Here is a 13,476-nt window from a genome sequence, read left to right on the forward strand (position 1 = left end):
ACCACCTGTCACTTCCAGACCTACATCACCTAATCAGCTACAATTTGTTGGAACAAATTAGTCTTCACACCACATAACCCCAGAGACCATTAAGCTTGTATTGTACAGCCTCACTGTCAAATAACTTGACAACCCCTTGTTTACATTCTACGAATTAACGAATATTGCCAGAACGATAGAGTAAATTAATAAATTAAACCACATACTCTCACTTGACACTAATGGAACTTAACACTCTCCTTAGGCGCTAAAGACTCAATCAACAAACAGTAACTGGTATTGGTAACAAGTTCACTTTTTAACAGTAACTTTTCTTATCATAGAACTATTTTTCGTTTCTAATCAATTTTATTTAAATTGTTACAAAACTAACACCAACAGTCAAATCAATTCTTTTTTATCCACATTGAATCACAGAAATGTGCGGCTAACTTAAATCAACACAAATAAATTAGTATAATATCCTATCATGTACTAAATGGGTAAACTGACACACAAAACTAATCACATAAATCAAAGAAATGTTAATCTCTTCGACCCACAAAATTCCAGTAAAACCAAATAAATGTAGTGTTACATGGCGCGAATATGGTCATGACCAAAAGCATATTTTTTCAAGAGACAAAATACAGCAATAACTCAAAAATGAAATTAGTTATACTGCTTGTAAAATAATACACACCATTTTTTATTTAAATCCAACCTTAATTAATATTTTTTTATATATAAACATGCAACACCTCTTGGAGAAACTTATAGATTACGGTAAGTCTTTTATATGACACGCATACTTATGATATTACAATTGAAAACTCATACACTAATTAACACCTTTTAAATGAGAGCATACCCCACAAAAATCAAGTGTTTACAAATTTGTTTATTTATATGAAAAGTTATCTCATTAAATTTCTTGATTTTACCACATGGAACAAACAGAACATTTCCGAGTAATAATTTGTTTACATTTATTAATTTGAAAATAACAGAAATCTAAGTAGAAATTTTGATGTGGTTACATACTTATTTTGTATAATAAAGATCTTAAAACAAGCACTCCATAATAAGGTTTGGGAGGTCACAATTTCTAGAGGACTCAATGTAAAAATGTTATTTTACTACATTGTATTTAATCTAACAACACTGAAATAAAAAATGTGTACTTCACTATATTTACTAAATTTAAGACTTGAAATGGATATTCAGAGACAAAACAACAACAAATGTTTCCCAACAATTATACAGGAAAATAGCAGTATTTAAAATGGAGAACCTACCAATTTTCAATGGTTTGATCAATGTTTATTTTACTATGGTACATAAAATTTGCAGAAGCTCATAGGCTCAATGCTATTAACGATCCTTGATCAATTGTAGTTAATATTGAAATCCAACCAAGGCTTCTTTCACCTTTAACCAAATTAAGACTATTCATACACCATCAAAAAGCACAAACACTATCTGTGTCAAATATACAAGTAGACTATTCTTAGTCTGCTGATTCTACATGTAAATCATTAAATTAAAGAGTTAAATTACTTTAGAGAAAGATTAATTGTACAATATAGAAATAACAATAAATAAACATAATATCTAATGTCACCCTCAGTAAGTACATTTTTATTGAATACTCAGAATACGTATACATTAAATTTTTGCTATCAAACTCCTACATTACAAATAATTGAATACAAAACTAAAATAAAAAAGATTCATCAGTAACTTTAGTTTTTTCGTTTTGTTTGATTTTTATCGTGAAAATAATAAATAAAACTATAAAAATACTAAAGAAACATCATTAGATGTAATTTATTTTTAACAGTAATTTTTTCAGGATTAAGAACTGCAAATTGTAGTGTATAAATTTACGCGTTAAATATAAAGTGAAAGATTAATTTTTTAAAGTAATGCTTATATAAAATACTTGTTAAGCTTTTGTTACTTTCACATAACTCAAAGTAATTAGTGAATTAATTTGAGAAGAATATATCTTTTCCTTCCAAGTTAAAAGGGTTTAGAAGTGTAGCAATGCCTGAAGGCTACATATGGAACTGACATTAATAGTAGACAATGAAAGCAGGAGAATAATGTTTTCCTGTCATTTTCTTATGCAAAATTCTCAGGTGTCCACAATAGCTAACCAACAACATGGTTAATCCACATGGAAATTCAGGAATGGACAGTATAGTATATCCTAACTTTTAATTACGACATTAAATTAAATTCTTCTATTAATGGGCTGGTTTTAAATTTCTTACTGATGAATACAAAATATTAAAACCATTAGCAAATTTAGTATTGCACAGTTTACTACACCAAACTGAGTATGAAAAGCTAATATACAACTGTTACACACCAATGTGTGGAAGCAGGGCCACTTAGGTTTAAAGAAAACAACAAATAGGCAAATACAAATTGTCGATTAAGATTATACTGGCTTTAAAAATAATTGTAAAACAACAGTATAAAAGAATATTCCATATGCCTAAACTTTAAACTGACAGTAAAATCAAATAAAATACACTATAAAAATAATGTACAAATACAGTATATCCATTAGTAGACATTTCATGTACGAACGGTACATGAGAACCGAATGGAAAGGCACTGTCAACTGCAAGGCGCTAATACAGGTTTATACCGTTAGAGAGATAACTACAAAAAAAAACAACTGTTCTGAGACAAAAACCGAATTATTTCACAATAAAATAACCTGAGTGGGTGACTCGTTAACAGTTCAGCTGATATGTCAGAAAGCGTTTATCAGACCAACAGGTTGGTTGATGCAGCTGTGCTAAGCATTCAGTACTTTTAAACTTGTACCGCTCAAACTCTAAAGTTAAAGTATAAAAACACATTTACATAAATGCTGTACACGATCGAACTGAAAGGTCTACCACTACAAACTATAAGATACGTATAAGTTAATAAAATCCGTTATGGCACTGGTAAAGTGAATTCGGAGTTTTCTTCCTGCACAGAAGTCTGTATTAACGCGAATAAATTAAAATGCCTAACACAACTGAATATACGATTACCGTAGTTGATTGACGCTTTCATTTTTGTGCCTGTCTGTCCTCGGTTTACTGAGGGTCCGCTTGCGGCTGTTAAAAGTCCGTTGGAAACCATTTTGGCTGCTGTAGAGCTTGCTATTGCTGGGCTTGACATGTGATACAGGCTGCTGAGGCAGCGTCTCCTGGGGCGAAGAGAAGGCCTTCACTTGGTTTCGACGGTGCTGCACCTGGTTATGGTTGTGATGGGGTTGATGCCCTCGGTTATGTCCTAAAATATTTCCAAATATAAATACATATTTTATAATCTTATTATTAATATATATATAACATATTATATAATTTAACCCTTTGAGTGCCACGGGTATTTTCCGAAGGCATATACATAAAGTGCCACGCTGTTTTTTCGCATATTTGTAAGCTTTTGGGAAAAAAACTGCTGTAAAATAACTACCAAACAGATTTCCATAATTTTGTTGTTGTTTTTTTCTTATTAAATTCAGAATATGATACATATCGTTGCAAATAAAATTTGATTTATAAAAATTTCAGTATTTATAAAAAAAGTTTTTTACTTTTGTATAAAAAGTTAAGTTTTGACCTAATTTGAGTGTATATGGTATTTTTAAGATTTTTTTTCTTTATACCACGATAAAGGCCATATAATTCTAAATAAATTACATGTGTAATATCTTATTCTAGAATTTTAAGAACATGGCATTATATGTATTAACAAAATGCTGCCCGGTACCGACATTTTATAAACTGTACTTCATTTGTCAGAGTTTAGAAATTACTTAGTAATGATGTAGTTTACCCAATAAATCTAATAAAACATCAATATAACACAAATAAATATGATTAATAAATGTAGAAACAAATACTTGTTGACATATTTACATAAAAGTTTACATTTACTACATAATAACCCTAACAATAAAATACACTGAAAATTCACGTTTTTCGCTTGGACACAACTCAAATCACTACATTACTTAAGAAATACAGTAAAATACTGTATAAATTACTATTTTATTTTGTATTTACTCAAATGCTTGGTTATCGGCATAAATAACAAGAAAGGCCGTTACGCAACACGGTACTCATCCGCTACGTCGCGTGACGAAGTCAGAATCATCGCACAGGTACTTCGGTATTATCACAGCCCACTATTTTTGGACGAGCTTTCCTTTACAGAGATCAAAATAAACTTCATTATACATCCCTTCTTCCATAATGAATCGAAAAATACTCAATAATTCGTACTTCCTATCTCCAAATCGTCTCCAAATAGACACACGAATGACCTGACATTTTCGAATAATGAAACGTTGTTATAGTTTTTTATTTTATTGGTTGTCTTGATAACTTGTAAATTCCAAAATAGGTTAAATAAAGTCAGTTGTTTTTAATACTGTAATTTGTTTTGTCCCTGATAAGGAAAACTCGTCCAAAAATAGTGGCTTCTTGATAAGTACCCAAACAACATAAGTTTCACAGATAAAATAGTAGAGAAACAACATAAAACTCGTATTTATTGATAGTTTAGAACGTATAGAATACACCTGTCTGGTTGTTTGGCCAAAATAATTTTGTACTATATAAAATATTATCGAAATACGAAACGTCAAAATTGGCGACGCTGGCACTTTATGCACTTTTCGTACCGTCAAAATTAGCGACGCTGTGGCACTCAAAGGGTTAAAGAAATCAAAGTCCTTGATCAAAAATCAGTTATATTTCATATACGTCACAGTAAATAAGGTATCATCGTAGTTGTTAGATAAGCATTCCTTTGCATACTCTTAAAAGAATACTTTTCAGTATATGTTAGTATGTTGAAGATTCATAAGTTTCAGATATCTTATGAAATAAAATTGTTTAATGTAATTTTAAAATTTGTTAAAAAACTGTAACAAATTACAAAGCCACACAAGAATTACACAGCTGTAATGGTACTACAAAGAGCTAATGGGTGTATTTACTAAAATTTTAATAGGGGGTAATGAGGGTTTATTAATAAACCAAAGTCAGGTTGTAATCAACTGAGAGGATGAGAAACCATGGAATCATTGTAATAGTTTTTGCCTGTCGTACGTAAAAGCTAATACACACATAACAGGGTCATGATATTGTCTGCTTTTAAAGCTACAGCATCGTAAATAAAAAGAAAAGAAAGAGGTCGAAGAAACAAGTGGACCAATAACATGGTCCACAGAGTTCCAATTCTTATTATGCTCGCTCTATTTCATCTACCGAAGCTGACTCACTGAACCCTAATAGAGTACATCAATGCATTAACCATAATAAGCCACCACTGTAATGGCCGAGGATGGTTGTGCATTACTACAATACTTATGTATGATAGCTTTGCAGCCTGGCAAGGAACAAACTAGAGTTGGTAAGCCTCCTCACATAGAGACCCATCATGTACTCCCAAGTCATTTTGCCACTCCTACATCAACCAAAGTATTAGCAATGCCAAATTGGCTAACACCAGACTTGTCCAGTAACATCCAATGAAGCATCATGATTAAGTACAAGAAAAGTACAGTTTTAGGTGGACAAGGAAAAGTTTATGTCAACTGTTCCTAAACAATCAGTCACTGATTCTTAAATGATGATATTCTTGCCACTTCTTGTCACTAGTCTGTACAGTACAGATATTCACTAGCATACTTGTAAACCAACTTTCTGTTAATAGAAAGATCTCAATTGTAACTCTTGACTTATCAATCTTTTAATTACGGTAGTGCTTGTATTCTTAGGGCAATCCAATTTTCAAAGGATGACATACATTATTTACAAGTTTGGTAATTGTAATATCAGTCAAAATATAAATCTTTACTTTTGGAAAAGTCCTGGAATGAGAGGTAGACAACACAATAACATAAATAGATAACCTACCTAAGTGCGGAGAAGTGTTGCGGTGTTGTTGTCGCCAACAGTTGTTAGACTGACTGAACTGCAAGGTCTCTCGCTGCTGTCTCACATCTCCGCCCTCAGAGTCCTGTCCACGCAAAGTTACGACATTATTCATCTTATTCAAATACCATATATAATAAAGACTATATGGTAGAAATATTTAACAATTTGTATATAATCATTTCACATATCGCTGCTATTACGCATAAAAAACAATTTTGACAATAAAGAACCATTTTTGTCACATAACGGTTGAACAAATTAGAAGGAATATTTTTGGTGTTTCAGCAAAAAACCTATACAAAAACAGTTATAACAAAATATGTGTGCACTAAATATTTTTAACTATAACATGAGAAAGCCATGTGAAACTGATTTTTACAGACAATTAAGTTACATTGGCCCAAAAAAGCTTACAACAGATTGATCCCTAAGAATACATTTATTTGTCAAGCCCAAGTGCTGAGACACCGATTCACTCTCTGCCAGAGAAGACACGGAGCTTTCACTGCTGCCACTAGATATGGAGCACCCACCCTCACCCGGAAAGCATAAGAAATGTTGAGACTTACTGAATCACTCTCTGCCAGAGGACACAGAGCCCTCACTGATGTCACTAGATATGCAGCACCCAACCTCCCCAGATAGCATAAGAAATGTTGAGACTTACTGAATCACTCTCTGCCAGAGAGGACACAGAGCCCTCACTGATGTTACTAGATATGGAGCACCCACCCTCCCCAGATAGCATAAGAAATGTTCAGACTTACTGAATCACTCTCTACCAGAGAGGACACAGAGCCCTCACTGCTGCCACTAAGATATAGAGCCATCCAACCACCCCAGATAGCATACGAAATGCTGAGACTTACTGAATCATTCTCTAACAAAGAGGATATGGAACTTTCACTCCTACCCCTAGATATAGAGCCAACTACCCAACCCAGATAGCATAAGAAGTACTGAGACTCACCGAATCACTCTCTGCCAGAGAGGACACGGAACCCTCACTGCTGCCACTAGATATAGAGCCAGCCACCCTCCCCAGATGCTTCACTGGGTAGTTGTCTTTGATCCAGTGGCGGTAGTTGATCACTTCGTCCGTCACTCGGATGATACGTCCCAGTAAGCTGACATTAACAAAACCATCAGTCCATAAAACATCACAACAGAGAATCCCTTTCTGAATTTCAATTATAATTCTTGGTAAAAAAGCCTAGTTAAATTTACTTTTTAAAATTAAATTTAGTGTTTTTAACAGGACAAGTAATACAAGTTTAATTTTTTTTGAGCCAGCTGTTGCAGAAAATACACTCAAGAGTAAGGATTGATTGGTCCTACCTCTTTGTTCCTCTATTCTTACTAGTTACTGACCAATAGTTACCATTGATAAAAATCGGCTTTTATTTACAGAATTATTAATTAAAAAAGCACTAGCCTAAAGAAAGTTCAAACTCAAGGAGTTAAAACAAACTCAATTCACTGTTCACTAGTTTTAATATTTTTATTTTTGTTATCGGTTAGGAAAAATATTAATAAACTAATGCATTAATGTCAGGAACTGGTGAATGGATTCTGGTTCTCTAAAACCCTACCAGTCAGACAAAGATTTTTCTCTGGACTGCTTTCTCCAACACCAAGAGGATTCCTACTGAGTCACCAGGAAACTCTGTTTCAAGCTTTGTTCCCTCAATATGGGTATCACTGATGCCACATTACCTTTGTTCTATTTTCTTGGTTTTCAGTATTCAATCTAAGTATTTAGATTGAATACTGCTGATCAAGCCTGCTGATCAGAAATCATTTTATGTATACAAGAGACCAGTAAAAGTGGACTAATGGTTATCACCCCACCTACTATATGAGAATAAGGCGTGGTTCTCATTGTCGTATTGTCTGCAAGGGCACTTTGAACTTCCTAATTTTCCTATATTGATACTATTTAACTAAAATTAACTGTATTTTACGAAAAATAGCACTCATTATTTTTTTGTATGACCATACTGCATAAATATTCTTTGGTACTTAGGTTGACTTTAAGGATAATCAGAGTCAATACCTGTGAAGGTTGGTATCACTGATTCCCTGGTTGGAAGGATTCACACCCTGCTGAAGTATAAGATAAGCATACTCAAAAGCTTGTTTCACTTGTAGTGCACCATATGATCCTCGTCCGATATCATTCCCTGGTGTCAACGGATCTTCAATACATAACATAGATGGTCTGTGTCCATCAATCATATCTTTCTGCACCTACACATTAAAAAAATATATAGTCTATCTACATATTAAAACAAATATTTTTTAAGGTAAAGGACAAATACCAAGTAAAAAAAATTATATTAAAAGTATATTTAATGATCCCAATATCTAAATATTTTTTGTTTAAAATTATTATTGACAATGGCAGTTTAAAAAGGATAACAGGAATGTAAAAATCATATTCCATTCTTAAGTATAAAATATATGATTGACACATAACCTCTTTAAAGTGAAGCTTGATGCTGGCACTAAAATTTTTATTTTCTACATGTTTAAACTTATATATTGTCACTTTAAGAACAGCAAATACCGTTTATTATTTCTTAAATTTCTGATACGAGTAACTATTTCATATTTAACAATATAATCTACTAAGTATTTTTTTAATAAAATATAATATATTAAAGATGAATGAGATTTGATATAATAATCCAAAAATTAAAACAAATCCACATTTTATTTTTACCAAATGTGTTGCTAAAAATTAATTATCTGTTAAAAAAACTACTGTTAAATGATTGATAAGTACAATAGAACATTGAATTTAAATAATATAAATTCAAAATATCCTCTCAGTGTAGCACTTAATTGGAAGAACTGTAAAACAGCATCAAGGAACAGTGCCAAATGAAAGAATTGAAAACCCTGTTCTTAAAAAAGTTAAGAGAGCTGTTCATATAAGCTGTGAAGCCTTGGAATGTGAAGTAGCTGCTTTATTCAAGGTTTAACTTCACGTGTGCCTCCATATTATTGAGACTATCATGACAAGACAGTTATCATACAATACTGAAGTGTCCTATATATGTACCAGTAGTGTAGTGTGGATTAATCTGTTAACTACTTATTTGAATCAGCAAATGTAATTCTTTCAACATGTATATATTTTCGAATTAATTTTTTGGCCTGGCTTTAAAACTTCCACACAAGAACTAAATACTGTTCAAAAGCATTTAATTAATATTATTTTCAGGATAGCTCACCTCCTCTTTTGCTATGTAGGTACCACCCTCCTTTACTCTAATTGCAGTTTTCATGTAGTTGAACTTTCGACCATACAATTCAAAGAATTCTATCAGTAATACAGCAAGATTTTGGTCAGCAAACCCATCTGGCGCTTGTCTTGGATGCAACTGAAACGGAATATTTAAAAATTATTATTTTTTTGAACTTGTGATAAAGGAGTACCATAATATGTAATGTAGCTTTGAAATTACATGTTATAGTGCAGAAATTAAAATCCAACAAACTTAATTTAGATAATTATTTTTCTTATCAGAATTATTTGCTCACGTGGTCTGAGCTCGAATTTAGGTACTATCTCAAGGGATGTTTTTCTTTTTCACCATAAGTGCTGGGTTACCCCAAAGGCGCCACCGATGCCTGCACTGGTAGCTATGGACTATTCCAAACGCCCTGCACTTCTGGCGAAGAAAGAAAAACATCCGTTGACATAGTACCTAAATTCATGCTCACATCATGTGAGTGCTTGTAAAGGTTATCTTTAATTTATGTACTACTAGTACTAGTAACTAACCTACTCTTATCGCAAATTAAAAAGTAATAGGTAGGGAAAGAGTGGCAACCTTCTCACCAACATCACCTCTTTTCACGAGTCAGAAAACAAGAACAGATTGTCATAATGACATGTAATTTTCACAAAGTCTGTTCTTTCTAACAATGTGGTTTTTTGGTCTGGGGTAAGAATAACTCAAAAAAATAGTAGCTTCCGGATAATAACAAAATTAAGTTTTAAAATGTACTAACCCCCAGTGCTGGGTTGAACTTTCTCAAGTGCTAGGCATTTTTCAATATATTTGTAAGTACTTAGAAAGTTTTTTTTTTAATACTGTAAACTTAATATAAAGAGTACATATATAATTATTTTCAGGAAAGATTACAGAATAAGAGAACCATACTTACAGGACTCACATTTACTTGTTATATATTACTTATATAAATCATGATAAAACACAAATTTTTTCACTTTGAGCTTAGATATTATTCCACCAAAATCATGAAAATAAAAATTAAAGGTATACAAGTTGTAGATAATATAACAATGAACACAAAAATATATACATCTTAGGGGTTTACATTTTGATAGAATTCACATACAGAGCAAAAAATTATAAATTTCAATATGTAATAAATCAGTAATATCTGTAAAATTATGTACTACATTGTAACATGTAGTCTTTTTTCACTTTCTGTCTCAAACTGTCTTCAGTTCACAAAATAACAAAATTAAAATCAACAATAAACTAAAATATTTAATTAAAAAGTATATTATGTACAAATAATCTGGTGGAATATAAAGTGTACATTAAGTCAGAGTCAACATTTTCTTGAGTCTTCCTTTTTCTCTAGTCTCCCCTTAATGGCCTTCAAAAATTGTACTAGATATACTTAGTTCACTCATTTTTACAATAAAACGCAGTATAAAACAATACTAGTCAACTACAACAACAAAACTATGATGCAAACAAAGATGAAACAACAATACACAGAAAGAGTGATCAGTACGACTTGGAACAAACATACGCTGAGATACAGTGGCAATCTTTGGGCAAAAACATACTCCATAGACTATAACAAGATTCGCATTTCTACTAGTTTAATACTATATAAAATACTTCGCAATATTCTGTAATTTATAGCCACTAGCGTGTTTTAAGGAGATCACATAGCTGACGTCGTGCTCCGTAATATCAGCACTGGGAAGAGGTATATGCTGACATCGCGCTGCGCGACATTAGCACCTCTCTTTGACAAATCACTTTGAGCCAGTTTGTCTCAAAATTACCAAATTGGAACTTTTTGGAACCGTATTTATAATCTCATTTAATTTCTAAATAAAAATGTCAAAATTGTTTGTCCAAACAAGTTAGATTTTATTTTGTAAGACTTACCAAACCAAAATCTAAATATGTGGAAGTATGAATATAACTTACCTGTAAAAAGCTAATGGTCATCAAAATAAGACTGTAGGAAGATATGCCTCCAGTGAAGACCTCATTGAGGTTACGCTGCAAAAGGAACTGCTTGAGGACGAGAACCAATTTGCCCAAGACTGGATACTTCTTACGCATGTTCTTGATAAGCTGTGCAGACTTGAGACCATTGTTCATGTTGAAGCTGATATCCACCTTTACATCGCACATCTGGTCTGTCAGTTTTATGATAGGAACCTATAAAAGTTGTTAAAGCTCAATTAACAATTTTTCTTAAGACCACAAAATACAAAAGTTATATCAAAAATTAAACTAAATCAATTATAAGTAATTACAAGCTCTAACTATTTATCTGTTTCCTCTCACCTAATTAGTCATTCTCTTTTTTTCTCCTATTAGTCTTTACCAGCTCCATTAGTTCTTTTATACCAAAAATCTTCTTTCTTTTCATTTTCTTTATCAGTTAGTATATCTACCTGTATGAACTTATTTATAAATAAAATATAGACTGGCAGGTTTCACAACAGAGACTAGTTCCTGTCCCAGTCTTACTAAATTATAAACAATATTTTTCAAATTACAACAATGAAATTTGTTGGATTGGTTTATTTGTTCAAAAAAACATATAAACAGTGTACAATTTAAATTTATAAAAACACTGTTATATATATTTAACAGTTTAAAATGTGTGTATAATTTTCCGAAATTTTGATTATACAATAGTAGTAATTATTCATGCTCCATTGATAATTTAGATTAACATTTTATATTGCAATTGTGTAGTAAAAGTATGTTTGATAATCATATTCTATAACCATCTATTTTATTAACATTAGATAAAAATAACATCATAAAAACAAACAATCCAGTCCTATTTGCTTAATTGTAAAGTTTTTTTAATAGGGAACGAAGAAAACCAATATACTTACTGACGCCTTATCAAGAACTCTGACATTCTCACTCTTGCTGATTTTAGAATTAAGAAGAGCATTCTCCAGCGTATGAAGTGGTAAGTGGTTCCATTGACCAAGCACAACCAGGTCAATGTCACTGAAACATGATTAAGAGTATCAGCAACCTTTCCAGGAGCATAAACAGTACCACTACTAAAGGCATGGAGGATGAGTAAATTAAGTCCTGTGCATTGTTTGTTTTGATTTGCAACTGCTTATTCTGATCAGGTGGCATTCAATAATTAAAACAGGATTAAATTATGACTTTTTCAAGTATTCTAGGTCAGTAGCCATCCAGTTATTAGATAAAATGGGTCAATCTTATTTAAATACTAGAACCACTACCAGGGATAGTTAAGAAGATGGGATAGTTAGAATTGGGATTGAAAATTTAGAACTGCCTGGCTACAACTATAAGGTTAAATGTAACAATGGATACTATTTGTAAGGTCCAGGTTTTTACCTCAATAAATAAGTATTTTCTATATTATATTATGGATGAATATAAGTGAACTGTTGTGAAACTGCTATATTCTCAATCCTATTACAGAAACCCACAAATATAAATAAATTAATTATATAACAAATTAGGATCTATCATTGGCTTGAAAACACATAGGATTTTATTAAACCATATCTAGGTATAAAGTAATACTGTATATAATTTACCTCGTAGGAAGGTAGAGTCCAGTAGAGAAACTGCCAAAAACCTCCACTTTTGCACTTGGCCATAGTGAATGTACAATGCTCTCTATTTTTTTCACAACACCAATCCGCATTTGATGTTCTTCCTCAGTGGGAGTCATATATTTATAAAAGTCCTCTATCTCTTGATGTAGCCTATGTATTTCATAACAGAAATTCAAATTGTTAATGTTTAATAACATGACTATAGCTGTTATGACGTAACTATATCAAATTGTACGCTAAAACTGAGTTTTTATAATTTGTTTAACCTGAGCCAAAAGCTAGGGAGGATGGACCGGTCAGTGTCAAGCTTTAATAACAGGTCATACCCCTCAGTACCTTGTGCTCTTGGTCTTTGTGTAATGTTCCACCAAATAATTCACAACCTTTTCAAAGACAATGTGGTAATTCTTGTTTTATTCTTAAGGGAAGAAGAGTAAGCTGTAACTTATGTGTATTTAAATGTCTGCACCTAAAGTAAATTATATGAAAAATTTTTTTAATTTTTAATTTTGAAATAACAAAATGGTAATTTTATAATCCTCATTACTACCTATATATATATATATATATATATATATATATATAATCTACAATTAAAATAAGGATACAACTGTTTTTCAAGTATAATTGTTCTTATGGGGTTAAAATCAAGGCGATCTCCAATACTTTGACTTTGTCCAAATT

General features: G+C 31.9%; 1 protein-coding gene across 2 annotated transcripts in view; it reads right to left on the reverse strand.

Moving 5' to 3' along the window:
* LOC124365451 (terminal nucleotidyltransferase 4B-like) overlaps positions 1 to 13,476 on the reverse strand; it is a 28,951-nt gene that overhangs the window by 5,457 nt on the left and 10,018 nt on the right. For both annotated transcript variants that reach the window (XM_046821441.1, XM_046821436.1), the window contains 8 exons: positions 12,772 to 12,942; positions 12,079 to 12,199; positions 11,150 to 11,386; positions 9,179 to 9,328; positions 7,996 to 8,189; positions 6,910 to 7,066; positions 5,919 to 6,021; positions 3,039 to 3,282 (listed from right to left, as the gene is read on the reverse strand). In XM_046821441.1, coding sequence (XP_046677397.1) covers positions 3,039 to 3,282; positions 5,919 to 6,021; positions 6,910 to 7,066; positions 7,996 to 8,189; positions 9,179 to 9,328; positions 11,150 to 11,386; positions 12,079 to 12,199; positions 12,772 to 12,942 — 1,377 coding nt within the window. The remainder of the gene's footprint in view (positions 1 to 3,038; positions 3,283 to 5,918; positions 6,022 to 6,909; positions 7,067 to 7,995; positions 8,190 to 9,178; positions 9,329 to 11,149; positions 11,387 to 12,078; positions 12,200 to 12,771; positions 12,943 to 13,476) is intronic.

This window comes from Homalodisca vitripennis, chromosome 1, assembly GCF_021130785.1.
Source record: "Homalodisca vitripennis isolate AUS2020 chromosome 1, UT_GWSS_2.1, whole genome shotgun sequence".
Taxonomy (NCBI): domain Eukaryota; kingdom Metazoa; phylum Arthropoda; class Insecta; order Hemiptera; family Cicadellidae; genus Homalodisca; species Homalodisca vitripennis.